Source organism: Filicampus tigris, chromosome 8 (genome assembly GCF_054856515.1).
Source record: "Filicampus tigris isolate MCC_2025a chromosome 8, RoL_Ftig_1.0, whole genome shotgun sequence".
Taxonomy (NCBI): domain Eukaryota; kingdom Metazoa; phylum Chordata; class Actinopteri; order Syngnathiformes; family Syngnathidae; genus Filicampus; species Filicampus tigris.
Genome location: NC_141224.1, coordinates 8,642,867 through 8,659,123, shown reverse-complemented (window position 1 = coordinate 8,659,123; position 16,257 = coordinate 8,642,867). Strand labels below are relative to the sequence as shown.

Below are 16,257 nucleotides of genomic sequence, written 5' to 3'. Positions count from 1 at the left end.
TTTTAGAACTGTTTGTTTTCAAACTCGTATGTACAATTTTATTAACATTTTTCACATGTAAGTGAATGTTAAGTAGGTTTATTTTTACTGCTATGGTATCAAGTCTGACAAAAATTGCTTGAACCCACCCACGATTGTCTTCGTTATAATGCGGCTGATACTATGACAGCTAACAATCCAATGTGGAATTACTGATGCTTGTAACTAACCGTCTGTTAACCTGACCAATTAAATATTAAATTCAAACTAGCTTTTCAGTTTTGCATTTTGATCGTAAAATTGAAGTAGGAAAAATCTGGCACATTCTCCACTTTTAGTTTTACGATTGCCACTTGAAAATTGAAATAACCAATGATAGGTTCAGTCGGGATCAAAAGGAACATGAGCTGAATAATACATTTTAAAAATTACACAGACACCACTTCCTTTCTGTTGTGTTCTTTTATTTCCATATTTGCGCAGATAACTTAATCAGGAAGCAAAAAATATACCAGACAATAAAGTACTAAAAATCTGAGATAAAAACCAACCCCCCCAACACAGACCACCAGGAGACCCCACCCCACCACTCCTTGCACTTCCTCTTCCACCTCCTCCTCCTAAATCCACTGTCGGCCCCTGCAGGTTTATGTGGCGTATCGCTTGGTCCACTGTTTGGCTGTTCGGTCATGCTCGGCTCTGTTAGTCGTGTACTGGGTGGCGATGCTTCCCACCAGAGGGTCGGCTGCAAGGACAGTTGACTTCATTAGATTGATTTGCTTTTATGGCCACTCATCAGATTTCACTGCCATACCTCTACTTTTTTTGTCACAATTGAGCAACATTCTATTTATCAGGTGTATGTGGGTCAAATGTCGCAATTTGACAAAACCTCTAAGTCGAGTTCTACTTTGAAGGACCTTTGGAAACAGCGGAAAACAGACCCTAAAACAGTTGCTATGTCAGACTTCTTTGTGTCTTTTTGAACGTTGGTTCTTGAGAACTTTTTTTGTGGGTCTACTCGTGAAATCCAAATTTCATGCTACCAAGTCAAACAGGCTTCGAGGGGTAAACTTATTCCCTTTAGATTAAAGAGTTTGATACCCAGCCGACATGTTCATTTTTGAGGGACATACAAATGTTTGCTTCAAATTAAAATGGCTGACTTACTGCCATGCCTACCAAAGTTCACGTTGCCAAGTCAAACGACTAGTTTCAAACAATTTGAAGGATCCCTTAAAATGTGCCTATTGACCTTAAAATGGTCACCACTCATGTCTTTTCAGGCATTGATTTTTTTGGGTGGATCTACTCATGATATAAACGTCTGCCAAATTCCTGTTGCTAAGCCAAACAAGCTTTTAGGGCTGAATTTTCTTAAAATAGTGACAATGGTGTGTGTGTTTTGTGTGTGTCAACTGGGTCACATCCTAATGGTAATATTAAACGGTAGGCGTGTGTTACCTGGGTTACAGTCTGTGAGCAGGGAGCAGATGGACAGCAGCACCTTGGAGATGGTGAGGGCGGGGCTCCAGTTATCCTTCAGAATGTCCAGACAGATCACGCCCTGACTGTTGATGTTGCAGTGGTAGATCCGAGTGCGGAACGTCACCTACACAAACAAACGCACATGAGCAAAAACACTCAAATACAAGGAACTTTTTATTGCCATGTAAAATCGTTAATCTAATAGAATTGCCTTCTTCATTTTAAACGTGCCTTTACAAAACCAATTGACAATACTGATGTGCTAATTTTTGTTTTTTTTTATTTCTTTTTTTATATGTCCGTGTAGATTCTCAATCATCCAGCTCATGTTAGAAAAAAACATTAAAAACTGGATAAGGCTATTATGCTATTAGACTTAAGGCAGGGGTGACCAAAAGCTGAGAGCTCCTTCTTGGGTACTGATTAATGCGAAGGGCTACTACTTTGGTACACACCTCTGAAATCTCAATGTGCTCAAATTACCTTTAATAATGCAAATATTCTACGTTGCTGTTAATGATTTTCATAAAACACTTATGTCGATGATTTCTCAAAAAGGTTAAGAAAGATCAATCTCAACATGCAACACTTTATTACTATATCTCTCTGCCACTATTTACATTTTCAGATGATCACTTCTACACCATTCCTAGAAAATCCATTCCTGGTGGGCTATTTTTAGAACAGGCACGCAAGCGACTCATATGCTCCTTGATTGGTGCCCCCAAGATTAACAAAATAATAATATACAAAGAAATATCAAACTAGCATGACAGTCAGCGCTGCTGTTCATGTTGCGTTTGACTGCAGCCCTTTCACCACTATGCAATTTTACATGGTGCTTGGATGCCCCCTGGAGGCCACTTGTGTTCTGTGCACACACTGTTCAAGTGTTTTCTCAACCGCTATTGGAACCAAGGCACATATTTTCTGGGAGGGCGAGGGGGCAATATTCTTTATTGTAATGATTGGAAATGCTATTAATCAGTTTTAGCGCAAAGCATCCCCCCCCCCCCCAAAAAAAAAAAACTATCTGGTCCCTCTACAATTCATGAGAGACCACGGTAGGTGCTGCTGTTCTGGTGAGCAACAGAGTTTAAATTCCGTCAGAATGCAATGTGCACATGTTAACAATAGCATCAGATAATTACACTTGTTGTAAATAAGAATATTTTTTTCCTGGCGGGGTGGAAAAAAAGTGAGGTATCTATTCAAGGGAGGTGTTTAAGTGGATGAGGCACCCGGCCACTAATCGTATTAGAATTGGGCTAAATCTGGTGTATTCACAGCAAAGCTTTGCACGTCCATTAATATGCCACGTCACTCTCAAATTCAATGTTGCAGAGATACATTCTGGACACGCACATGATCGGTGAAAATACAAGAAATAGATCATAAAACATTTTTAGTAACAGCTGTACCCCTCCTACAGACTGTACACATTTAAACATTGAAACGCACTTTTAAAAGAAGAAACCTTAGCGTCTGTTCTCACTCACTGTCTCTGTCAAGAAATAGAGACTAGCGTATAACATCAACGTTTAGGAAAACCAATAGAAGACTCGCTTGCTAACACAGTTCTCCAAATAAGAGGCAAAGCATAATTAAGTCATACTTTTCATGAGGCACTCCCAGTTGAAACTGACTGTGAAACTGACAAGTCCAAAGAGATTTTTTTTTTCATTTTTACAGTTTGTCACAAAGCAAAAGATATTAGCCTCAAAGTCACTATTGAGCTTGGCATGTTTCTTTTCACGAAAGATGTTTTCTATTTGGTCAGAGATTAGTGGTTTTGGGGGAAAAAAAAAAAAAAAAAAAAAAAAGGCTACTCTTGCTTTTAGTCGGTTTGGTTTAGTTGGGAACCTGCTTCTTACACTGCATCTCTTCAAAAACACTTCAGTGTAGCTCGACATGTCTACACTGAAGTCATGCAACTCCAGGACTTGCCTGTACAGTGTAAATGAATAAATAACAAAAAATAATTCACTTAAAAATCAGCATTATAGCCTGGGCGCAAACTACCAACCACAATTTAGTGGTGTAACACTGTATTGCAGTATCATACCGTCTGACTGCTTTAACGGTATATTAAGTGTTACATCCTTGAGCTCATTGAAATTAAGTGGTATTTGAAAATAATGACTTGTACTGTATGTTTTATTCATAGTGCTTTTGAGGTTTTGTAGGAATGTGTGAACAGTACCTTTTTGTCGTGTCAAGATGCTTTTCCTTAGACACGAATGTAATCTGTGTGCGTCTTCTCAATGTCTTATTTTTGCAGTTCACCACATGCCAAATTTCTTTTTCTTTTTTTAAATGCGTCCTTCAATTGTACTAATTAGTCGTCAGGATTAAGAATAAATGATTGTAACCGAGGTGCATGAGTCCCATTGGGATCCTTAACTGTGGCTCTTAATCATTCACAAGTGAAAAGCTAGCTGGATGTTCTTGGCTCGTTCGAACGTGAACATACATCACTCACCATTTAATTGAACATTGTATGTGATGTCAACAATTTGCTATTTAAATATGCAATCTTTAAATCTTATTTGTGGTATGTGCCAGTCAAGCAGTAAACCTCAACTGGGAGTGACAAACAACTTGAGGCAAACACGCTTAGCTTCTTAAAGTGATTTTTTCAGCAACCGCGGGTGGGTCTGGACCGCCTCTGACGCCATAAATGGGGGTTCACTGCAGATAACGTACCTTGGGTGGCTTGAAGGGGTAGTCGGGCGTGAAGGCAATATCCAGGAAGAAGACACCCCCCTCGTACACGGAGCCTGGCGGTCCCAAGATGGTGGACCTCCACTCATAGATGTTGTCTCCTTTGGGGCCGGCACTGTGTGCACAAAATAAAAAAAAACAAACAAAAAACGCAAGTGAGAGTGTTGCATGAAACCGCTTCCTGACAACAGTGAAAACATCAGCCAAGAAGGCAGATAATGTTGAAACAATACCACAATCGCATCATTAAATGTTATACTGACGATAACCATACTTTTGTCATTACATGTTATACTGACACTAACCATACTTTTGTAAAATGAAATATAGAGGTGGACTGGATCCATTGACAAATTGTTAAATGTGAAAGATTTTGTGCCAGTATTAATTGGTTAATAGAAATACAGAGCCAATATCTGAGACGTTTTAGTTACAGTGGATACAGCATCCAATTACCAATTTTGAATGAACTTCTGACCTTCAGTTTTTTGGTGGCATTATTAGTTAACATAATGACTGAATTTGGGAAAGGTTTATTGGTAAATGAAGACCCCTACTAGCATGCTTGCGACATTAACCCTTTAACGCCGGGAGCGCATAAAGATGGGAAAGCCGTTGCATCTTTCTACCTTTAAAGCCGGGAGAGCGTTTGTCATTAAAAAAAATTCCAATTCTCTGTCTCTTAGGTGACGGTGTCGTGACCCCTAGAAGGATGTGGCCAAATTTTTTCGAGCATAATGGCTGACGTGCAGACAATCGCGGCAGCTCTGAAATAACGGCAGTGATATAGACGACGCGCTTGTGGATTTCGAACCAGTCGAACGTGATATATGGTTAAGATATATGTTTGTAACAGAATTAATTAATGGTAATTACCACTCTAAAACTAATGCTTCTCTTGCACTGAGTTTATTTTTACATATTCAATTGAAACAGTAAATAAACTCAGGCCTGCGTGAAAGCCGCATCTCAGCTCTCAAATTCTTTTGGAATTACGTTTCTATTTGCTACAGGGGCTGAGATGATTATTTTGTAGGTGTTGAATTTCTGGGAGAACCTCAGGTTTAAGAAGGATGTTGAACCGGGCGCTTTAGGCCTTAATGGGTTAGCGATAAAGTGTAAAGGCATCAAAAAGCTGCTTGGGACTCACCTGCAGTTTGGTGGCGGGTCCAGTGTGATGTCAGCCAGCTCTTTCTGAATCCTACACAAACACATACACATTTAAAAAAACAACCCATCTTGACAGTTGACAGGGGCGTGGTTTCACTGCACTGAACGGACACGCCCACAGCATTCCAGCTTGATTTTTAATGATTTAAAAGCCTACAGGAGATTTTTTTCTTAACTCATTCACTGCCAGAAATGTTCAGACCATCTTTTATCCTAACGTTTGAAAAAAAATAGAAAAAAATATATATAAATAAGTTCCTGCATTTGAATGGCGCAACTCTGAAAAGACAAATACGTCAATGGCAGTGAATGAGTTAATCATTCAAATTTGGACGTGTTGTCATCCGTGGTGTGTCAAATTTACAAGTCATTATCACTGTACAAAGAGTTTAAAAAAAATAAAAATCAACATATTGACATGGAATAATAGCGATGATGTGACCTCTTGGCGCTGGTGGAAAGCAGCTTGGAGGTCTTGCTCATGCTGGCTTTGCTCTCACGCTTCTTCTTGCAAGATGTGTCCTTCTGTCTGCTCTGGCTGGACGACGGCGGCGACGACGAAGAGCTGGTGCTGGCACGAGAATCCTCATCCGACATTCCGGTTTGGATTGGAGAAGAACCCGGACCTGGACGGTCACGCATGTAAAAAAAAAAAAAAAAAAAACCATACATATATTTACAATAAAATGCATTTTAAATACACAATATAGTTTGATAGGAAGCAATTTTCTATACAGGTGCACTGTGATCTCCATCATTTCTGACGGATGTGGTGTGCCATGATTTTTTTTTCGATGTGAAATAAATGCCTCGGCTCAAAACAGGTTGGTAAACACTGGAAAAGAGAATGCTCATCAGATTGCAAAGAAAATGTCCATGAACAGCCTTCAATTGATTTCTTTGGTTGAAATTTCCTTGGTCATAACTGCAGAGGGAATTGCAATTTGTTTTTATTTTTTATTGTAGCGTCAGGAGTGCTCACCACATTGGAAAGAACAAAATGTCTGACTTGCTTGGATGAACAGTCCTCAACGGATTTATTTGGTCATAATATAATGTCAGATGATCACAATTTTTTCTAGCTTTGTGAGTGCTCAACATGTAGGGAAAATATCTGTATCAATATCACAAAGTCTTCAACTTTTTTTTGGGGGGGGGGGGTGAATTGCAATTTATTTTTTGATTGCAGCGGTGTGAAGTCTCAACAAAATGTCAAGGCTTCTTCGTGATGAACTGTGGAGAATTGATTTCTTTGGGAACTGCAACATTACGTTTTAACATCAACGCTCAATAGTAGTGATTTAAATAAGTAAAATGAGCCAAAATCATTGAACTCTAGTGTGTAGTCTTTTCCAATCGGTCGCTATTGGGTCAGCAAACTGGATATACTGCATGTTATTTTTTTGGGGTGCTGTAGGTGTTAGCATGCCGCTTTTTAAATGCAATTACATCACTAATCTCGCAAGCTCAATGAAGAACTAGTCGAAGGAGTGGCATTGTTATTCTCACTTCTTTATAAAAATTCAAATGATATCGACTGTTACAGTTTAATTAGCTCGATTGCGAGAGAGTTAAGTCTTCTTTTCAATATTAGCATCTCCGTTAGCCTGAGGGCTAACAGTGCTTCCCATCTCATCTCACTCAATTTCTTTAGTGTTTAGAGACCGATAGTTACTTTTAAGTTGGCGTCCAAGTGTATGGTGTGCAAGATAAGTGTTGTCAGAATGAAAAAAAAATTGTGTCACAAAAACCGCTGACGGGCAACGGCTATGAAACAGGCCCAACGAAGGCCATGACTACTTCCTGGAACGGCGTGGCTGCGACGGACCTTTAAACTAGGACCTAACGTACGCGTTTCACACGTTTAAAGGGCTTCAAACACACGAGTGGAGTACTTTCAAAGCAAAACACGTTTCGAGGCAAACATTACATTATAAAACGTTAGAGAACGAGTCCGTGCCAGCACATAGCCGCAGCCGTTTTTCCGCTGCCGTCTATTATGTTTTGTCTCGGCTTTTTTTTCTAATGCTGCTCGGCGGTCACAACAATCAGTCAACAACAATGGAGTCGTAGTAGTTCAACAAGCTTTTGAAGCCACAAGGCAATTGTTGTTTTAGTTCGTTCACCATGCCCGGCTCGATCACCTGGACCCACACTCACCCAGTCTTTTGTGTCTGGACCTCCGCCGGCTAGCTGGCTGCTGCCTTGTCGGCCTCTGCGGAACGGAAGTAGCTCTCCTCGGCCGCAGTGGGCTGGACTGCGCCGGTGCCTGCTGGTGGAGGTGAGGTGGAGATGGGGAAACGCCGCAACCACAACCGCAACGTCAACGTTCTTCTTGACGCCTTTTCCCACGCGCGCGCGCACAGAGACGCGCGTGCCCCAAAAAAAAGTCAAGCGGAGTCACGAGAAATGCCTTTGGAGGATATTTGGAGAATCCGATTGGAATTCAATGAAACAGCAAACGTTTTCTCTTTTAACACCAAGATCAAAAAGTGCTGGATAAACAATGACGTCATGGCGTCACAACACCATTGCTTTGATTTGCTCAAGCAGGTTTCAAAGTCGTCAATTTATCGATTTTTCATTGCAGTGTATGGAATGATCAGCGAATCATTTTGGTATAGACGATTGTGTTACTTTTCAAATGATCTCTTGGTCAACAATTTTTTAATGACTTCTGGCTGAATTGCAATTTTATTGGTCATAATGTCTGTCATAATACTAGCATCGTGAAACAGATTTTAAAGAACAGTACGTCTGACGTCTTTGGGCTGAACAGTCGTGCTACGATTTATTTGGCCGACAGTTTTCCCGTGTCTATATAGTGTTTTGTGTTAATTTATTTCTTTCACTTGTTGTATTATGGCTACCTTGTTGTGTGTATGTAAAGTGCTGTTACAGCTGTAGCTGTTGTGTAATGCGCTATATAAATAAAATTGTATTGTATCAAACACGGTCAGCATTTAACATTTCTCGGGTCGTGGTTTTCCAAGGGAATGGCAATTTCTGTCGTTTCCCCCATGTATTGTAAAATTGTGAATGCACAACTGATTGGGAAAAAATAAAATGAACAGTCACGATTTCTTTGGTCATCCTCACAAAAAATGTTTCCCACCGTAATATAGCAATAACCTACATTATTTTCATTTAATTATATTAATATATTTGTTTTTTTTAAAATGTTTGCAGTTTTTAAATAAAACTTAAATGGAGTGGCTTCAGCTAATGTTTGTGTGCTGCTATGTAAGTGTTTGTGTAGGTAAGTGGAGCGCAACAACATTGCAAACTGGACTGGAGTTGACGCATGTGCACACACACGTTACCTGTAATCTGCTGCTGTTTCTAGTGCGGAGGTTTTTGTCTCGGATGAGACGCTTTACACTCTATGAGGACCTCTAGTGGCCGTCAACGACACTGACTTGTAGGATGAGAACAAAGGGCACTGCTGTTTCTCCCAGCACTTAGCAGAATTTGGTGGTCTACTCAACGCAACACAGATGTGAAGCAGTTGTCAGTGATACATATATAAGTATAAAGATGTCATGAGTGTTTATGGTCCAATGGGAGATTGGCCAATCCTAACGCGTCATCGCAGTCTACTCTATTCATTTCAGGGGAGAAAGATGATTTGACAGAGTGTTTTGAGTTACAAGCCTGGTCATGGAATGAGTTACACTTGTGTCTCAAGGCATCACTGTACAATCCAATGGTTCTTTGGTGGAATTGCAGTTCACAGGTGCCATGCAAAACAGATGTGAAGCAGTTGTCATGAACAGCATTTCTCCTCTCCCCCAAATCAATACTAGTTCAATGATTTAAAAAATAAGTGCTTTTGTACCGCTATAGATTTTTTTTTTAAACAGTGATTAACAATTCAACCGTGATGGTGTAAATACAGTGGACCCATGAATTCATCTGCTGATCTTAAATATAAAGCGATGCAACGCTGCCATCTACTGGCATTTGCTTGTCATTACAGTGATGTAGAAGCTTGAATTTGACAGACAAGCTTGGTGACTCTCTCACACCTACTCATTGAAAAACAAAATGGCCGAATATATACTTTGGTGGCAGTAAACGGTTGGAGTCCAGATGACCAATATAATCGTCCACTCCAGGTAATGAGTGCAAAGATTAAGTTGGAAATTCAAGCTCAGACAAAAAAAAAAACACTTTTGCATTGACAAAGTTAAAATGGTTAAAAAACAAAGGAAGCAAGTTGGACACAAGTGTCCAGGATAAAGCAGAGAACATTAATTGTTTTGTTTTTTATTCTAGACAAAAATGACAAGAAACATGTCTTACCTGACAAGAGACGACACAATCGCTTTTTCTGCACTCAGAGAAATGTTGAAACAAAAAATGTGGCAAAAAAAAAAAGGGAAAGCAAAGAGCGAGAAGCAGAGCCGTTTTCTCACAAGCCAACCACAGTGTGTTTTTATTGGGTGTTTTCAGTAATACAAGTGCACAACAGCAGCGGCGCGGGTAGCCAGTCAAATATACAAGTCCTGCCCTCTTTTCGCAGGCAGACCTCCTCACACACACACACACAAACTCTCACGCACCACCACACACACACACAATTGTTTTATTTTTGTCGTGTGGTTTGCCTGGAAAAAAAGTCTTTGAAAAACTACATACAGTACAAAGAAAAAGCGGAGGAAGGTAAAAAGCATGAAGGCTCCCGTTCCATGCAAGTCGAGACAAATACAACAAAAAAAGAGGAGAAAGTAAAAAGCGCACATTGTCTTCCAGATGCCAAATAAACATGACAATGATGGAATTGTGTGTGTGTGTGTGTGTGTGTGTGCGTGTAGCGGGAGTATGATGCCTATAATCAGGGGTGCACATTATTTTGGTCTGGTTCTCAAAGGAGCACCAGCAGTTGTTGATTGGTGCTCTTTTTTTTTTTTTTTTTTTACCCACCCACTGAGGTCACCGGATGAATGTAAAACTTCCAGTCACTGGGGGGGTTCTAGCATGTGCGAAACGTGCGGTGGCACAGGGCGGCATGGCTGGTGGGGAGGCAACGCAGAATTCATCTCACTTTTCCTGCCACTGTGGATAAATATTTATTTCAAGTTCATCGTCTCTTCGTACCGATGCAATTTTGAGATTAAGTTTGCTAACACTGGTTGGTTAAGATAACAGCTGCCGCTGGCGACCTCGCTAGCTCAGTTAAATGGTTTTGTTCACCACATCATTTTTTGCTGTCAGTGTGATTGTTGTACTCATATTTTTGCCGAAGATTTGTGTGCTATATAAAAAAAAATTAAAAATTGCAAGCGTCAGCAAGGGTAAATGAAAAGGGGATAGAAATCAGTCGAGGGGTCTTGCATGAGGCGCCATTCAAGCTACCATTCAAGCTACCCCCCCATCTATTTTGCATCAAACCGGTTTCATGTAACGATATTTTGACAGACCGTAATAGCGCAGTGTGACAGAGACGCCCACAAGGCCCCGCATCGCATCGCTCGCCTCTGTTGCCGCCCTGCGGCTGAACTTAACTGAACTGAGAAAGGAACGAATCAGTTCAACTCGAAAATCGTTCACAAACGAAAACACCATGGGCCGTGTCTACCCCCCCCCCCCCCAAAAAAAATCCCAAACAACATGCAAAATACTAACTACACAAACGGGCTGCAACCTGAATCACTTGAATCTGGTGCACTTTACATTTTCAGTGCGCCTCTGCACCTGGCCACTCACTTCTGTGCACCCCTGCTTATAAACGGCATGTGTGTGTGTCTTTTATTTCCAATACAATACTTCCAAGTTCCAACATTCACATATTGGAAAATAAAAATCCCCCAATCTACTACTCTTTGTATAAAAAAGAAGCTTTCAAGTCAACAAGGAACAAAAAAACAAAACAAAAAAAGAAGAGGATTTGTGTGTTTAATATTCTTTTTTTTTTTGTGTGTTTTTCATTTTTGAAACACATAAAATGTTTGGGGAGGATGAAGAAGAGGAGGAGGAAGAAGAGGAGGCTGGTTGGGTACAGCGATGCACTTACTGAGTGTGCTTTGACGGACCAAGGGGAGAAAGAGGTAGAGTGGTAGAGTGAGGAGGAAGAGGAGGAGGAGGAGGAGGAGGAAGAGCGTGGCTCAAATATGTGTGTGTGTGTAAGTGTGTGTCTATGTGGCGTATCTCTTGGTCCACTGCTTGGCTATCCTGTCATGCTCGGTTCTGTTGGTCAGGTACTGTGTGGCAATGCTTCCCACCAGGGGGTCGGCTGAAGAGAAAGTGGGACAACATATCATTAGGGGCAACATGTGGTCGGAAAAGGCAGAGTTTGAAACCACGAGATCTCGAACGAAACCCCCGCTGCACTGCAGAAATTAAAAGGGGAAGTCAAGTCAAAAAGCTTCTTACAATTCTATGTTTGCTACAGCTCCACTAGTATAAACATGGTACTATACAGACTAATAACGCCTTTGTGTAATACAAATTAAGCAGCAGGCGGCGGCCATTTTGACAATTGCTGTCGACTGAAAATGACATCACAGTGCCTAAGGGCTCAGCTTGCGAATGTCACATGACCAAACCCAGAACACAGGTGAGCCGTGATTGGTCCAGCTTCCACACACACACAAAAATAAAAATCCCGTTCTGGGTGTTAAGCGAAAGCGAGATCCAGCCTGACCATTGTTGCCAACAGACTCAAAATACCCTTCCTCCTCTTCCTTGACAATCACGCCATGTTTTAGTGGTTCAATACAAAAATAATACAGCCCAGTATATTGTATGCGGAGCCTGAAAACCCAAAGCTGGATCGCAGCTTTTCTGTTGCAGTGCAACCGTAGATGGTGCGCTGCAAAAAGTTGCACCTGTAATTTTTTTCATGGTCCACTTCAGTTCACTTTTGCGGAATAAACATTGTGTTTGTCTGTTACCTGGGTTACAGTCTGTGAGCAGGGAGCAGATGGACAGCAGCACCTTGGAGATGGTGAGGGCGGGGCTCCAGTTATCCTTCAGGATGTCCAGACAGATCACGCCCTGACTGTTGATGTTGCAATGGTAGATCCGAGTACGGAAAGTCACCTACACACACACACACACACACACACACACAACACAACAATGCGCCATCTCAGCAAGAGTCGCACAAGGTAATTTCCTGCATTTGCTGGGTGCAGGCTGCTCTTCAAAGGAGGCATTTCCCCAGTGTTTGTTTCATGTGAAAAATAAAGAATGGTGGTTTTCAAATAGGCTGAAGCTATTGATATCTTACCGATTATCCCATGGATTAACTGGAAAAAATGATTTTGCATTATTCAACACAATAACGTGCATGAAAGGTGCACAGGAAGCCTTTTCCTCCATTTGGCGTTGCCATCTTCATGTTCTACGGTAGTATCTGTGAATTTGAGTATCATTCAAATCAGGGCCTGGCCCGGTGAGTGATGTGGGTGTCAATAAATGAGAGTGTCGAGTCAGCATGAGTTGTGGCCATCAGCAACTCCTGTATAAATGTGCTTTTGATGCGTTGACTTTTTTTTTTTTTACCATTTCCTCAATAAAGGGACTGAAAGTGCACCGGCGGCTGTGTCTATCCCTGACCTCTTGTGTTTTAACTGGCGATGGTGGGCTGTATTAAATAGTGAACAACACTACCATGTGTTGCCGATGGCGATGGTACACATTGCACTTCATCTTCCTGAAGTGTGAAATGAGCCTAAACTTTGGCCATTCTTTGTGTTTTACGGGCTCTCTGCTCTCGGCCATCGCGGCAGCTTATTTCGACACAGAGTGGTGCGTACGTCTGCAGCAACGTTAGTCCGTGTGGAAAAATGATGCCTGCGAAGCTTCCAGGCAGTTATTCTGCTTTGACCTTTTTTTTTAGCATTCAAATTATTTGAGTTATTCAATCGTTTGCAGCCTTAGTTTCAAAGTTTACTGCGGAATACCAGAGGGAGGACATCGGCTGTGTGAAAGGGAATAGCGGAAGGCTGCCCCTGCTGGATGTAAGATTCGCACCCAAGACTCACTTTGCTGTATTCTGTATGAAAGGCACAGGCGATTACATGGGACATTTGTCTCACTGTGTGACAGCAATGTGTAAATGGGTTGGTAGAAGTCACTTAACTCTGCAACCCCTCTTTCCAAAACATCCTAAGGGGTCTGGACATCCGTTTGGATCTAACACAGAGTCCAGTGTTTTGCCTTAGTTCTCCCACCACTAACATCTGGTCCTTCTGACCTTGCACCCGCGAACCCCCCCCCTCTCTCCACACACATAGAGGAACTCTCTAATAGGCCTTGGCATTCTCCAAACTCCCACAAGACAGGCAGTTATAAATAACCCTCCACCTTCCTTAAGCCTGTTGTACACTGTATGAGGTTTGCGGGCTCATAAGATTGACTTTAGAAATAAACACAACCGCAAGATATGTTCCGGCGTAAAAAGAAAAAGTCCAAGGCACTCTTTGGCTACGCACGTCAATGTAATACCTTTTGACAAATATGATCGCTCCTCTTGCTGATTATAAATGATGACTACCAGCCTGCACAATAGAAATGAACACAACCACTAGAAATAAGCCACAGAGTACACATAAAAAAATAACAAATAAAAATACTGTGCATGGGATGCAGAAATAAAATTATAGTCCGCATGATGTTTAGTGATATTCGTGTGCAATGCAGTAATTGTGGTGAGGACTGAACTCATGCAGTGTGATGGTAATGCTCTCCCTCCTAATCCATGTGACAAGTCGCTTTTCACCGCCTAACCTTTATCTTCGACTCGAAAGCTGTGCTGATCTGTTGTTGCTGTGCTGTTATTTTTTTGACAAATATAATTTAAAAAAAATACAATTCTATCCCTTTACTAAAAACAAGACATCATTTCATACTGACAGGGTAGAAAATGTAAAAACCCTCATTTATTATCATTCTGTTACTAGTTTGGTCTTAAACATGTCACGGCAAAAAAGGCAAAAATGTTGATCAATATTTTCCAAAGTAAAAACAGATGTTTGCAAATGTCTTTTTTTTTTATGAAACTTTCATAAAGGGCTACAGAATTCGTGACAGTATCTACTGTTGAGAGGCTGAAATTTTAAGAATTAGGACAATATCAAGTTAAACAAGGTCTCTTAACAATTAATGGATTACAAAAATAGTTGTCCATTCATTTGATAAGCGATTAATTGGAGCTCAGTTGATGTACTGTTGCACCTTTGAATGTTTACAAACTTCAATCTCACAGATAAGCTAGAAGAGACCCTCTTCCACAACTACCCGTTGTAAAAACGTACTTGACGATTATATACTGTATGTCAGTGGCAGTGAATATGTTATCAACCACCACCTTCTAAATAAGCACCCGGACAGAAGGTGACGTCGGCTCCAGTGCATTCACTGGAGAATTCACACCGCCGGGGAGTGTTGAGCAGCTGTGGGCCGCAGAGGAGGCCGACGTACGAGAGGAGTGGGCTTTGGCTGCACATCAGTATGTGGGGAGGGGGAGGATGGGGCAAGAGGGGCTTATGCGTAAACACCCGAGCCCCTCTAGAGAGGGGAAATGTGGGCGGGGTCTGGCGAGCTGGCTTGACAGCGCAGCACAAAGACGGAGAGGAAAACGTCAGCAGGGTGATGGGGTGCACTGCGGTAAAACAAAGTGCTAGCAATGAGATGTGTCAGGTGCTTGCCCCTTTCACACAGAACACTTACATCGTCTGTCTGTGTCTGCACACTGATAACTTGGTGGTTAACGTTCACACCAGTGGCGCTATTCCGTTTCACACAGCCACAGTCTAGTCTCTGGTACTACCTGGGAAGATGACAATATCACAGCTCCAACTTGATCCCAATGAAAACGACTGACTGACTGGAGAATGTTTAAAATGCCTGACTCAGGTTTGAGCCTCTAATATGAAACCCTAACCTTTAATTTGAAATCCTAGAAAAGCTTTGAAAATGTAATTTGAAACCCAAACTTTTGTTTGGAACCCTTTTTTGAGACCAAAAGTGTAGTTTGATGTCAAACCCTAACAGGTTCAAAACCCTAACCGTGGCTTGAAACCCTTCATTTGAAATCCTAGATCAATTTTTAAAAATATAATTTGAAACCCCAAATTTTGCTTTGAACTCTAATCAAACAACGTAAGTGTTAGACTTTAAAAAAAAAAATCAGAATTTTGGAGCCGATGACCGATCCGCGAGTTTAAAAAAAACGATAACCGATTGCTGACCTGATGAGAATCCCAATTTGCTGGTGATTGGGACCAGACCGACCCACAAATAGCCAAAATTTGCATATAATTGACAACCATTGAAATGCATTGAAAAAATAATAATTAAACCTTAAAAATTCTCCCCAAAACGCTGATTCACTACATAGAAAATGGGTGGAGGCGACATACGAAATAATTAAAAACCCTAATATTTGCTTCAAACCCCAATTTGAAACCATATCCTTGTTTGACACCCTAAATCAGACTTGAAACTTTACTTTGAAACATATAGCTAGGTTGAAAACCCCCTAATCTAAAACCTTAACCATGCCTTCAAAACCCAATTTGAAACTTTACAAACAATAACATTGTTTTTTTTTTATTCAAATCCAGGGGTCAACAGGCTCTGATTAGTCCCAGTTAGAAGGGAAATGCGGATAAATGTGGACCCAACTGAAGAGTGACCAACCTTTGGGGGTTTGAAGGGGTAGTCTGGCGTGAAGGCGATGTCCAGGAAGAAGACGCCTCCCTCATAAACGGAGCCCGGCGGTCCCAAGATGGTGGACCTCCACTCGTAGATGTTGTCTCCTTTGGGGCCGGCACTAGCGCATGGAAACAAAAAGACGCATTAGTATTATGCCGATTGGAACGCACATGAAATGGAAGTTTTGGGACCCTTTTCACTTCCTCTGTCCCATTCTATTGGGTTAATACT

The 16,257-nt window shown here is 41.3% G+C and overlaps 2 protein-coding genes across 2 annotated transcripts in view; both read right to left on the bottom strand.

Annotated features, from left to right (window-relative positions):
- Positions 1-422: 422 nt before the first annotated feature.
- On the bottom strand, positions 423-7,818 carry LOC147143347 (ubiquitin-conjugating enzyme E2 E1). Its single transcript, XM_086039221.1, has 6 exons — positions 7,522-7,818; positions 5,804-5,987; positions 5,342-5,392; positions 4,174-4,306; positions 1,444-1,591; positions 423-724 (listed from the first exon to the last, which is right to left on the bottom strand). Exons 2-6 carry the CDS (start codon positions 5,956-5,958, stop codon positions 627-629), a joined length of 585 nt encoding a protein of 194 aa, XP_085895347.1. The 5' UTR covers positions 5,959-5,987; positions 7,522-7,818; the 3' UTR covers positions 423-626.
- Positions 7,819-9,770: 1,952 nt separating this feature from the next.
- The window catches only part of LOC147143346 (ubiquitin-conjugating enzyme E2 E2), a 35,625-nt gene continuing 29,138 nt past the window's right edge, over positions 9,771-16,257 (bottom strand). Inside the window, exons 4-6 of the mRNA XM_086039218.1 lie at positions 16,012-16,144; positions 12,258-12,405; positions 9,771-11,596 (exon numbers count right to left, since the gene is read on the bottom strand). Coding sequence (XP_085895344.1) covers positions 11,499-11,596; positions 12,258-12,405; positions 16,012-16,144 — 379 coding nt within the window. The 3' untranslated portion in view covers positions 9,771-11,498. The remainder of the gene's footprint in view (positions 11,597-12,257; positions 12,406-16,011; positions 16,145-16,257) is intronic.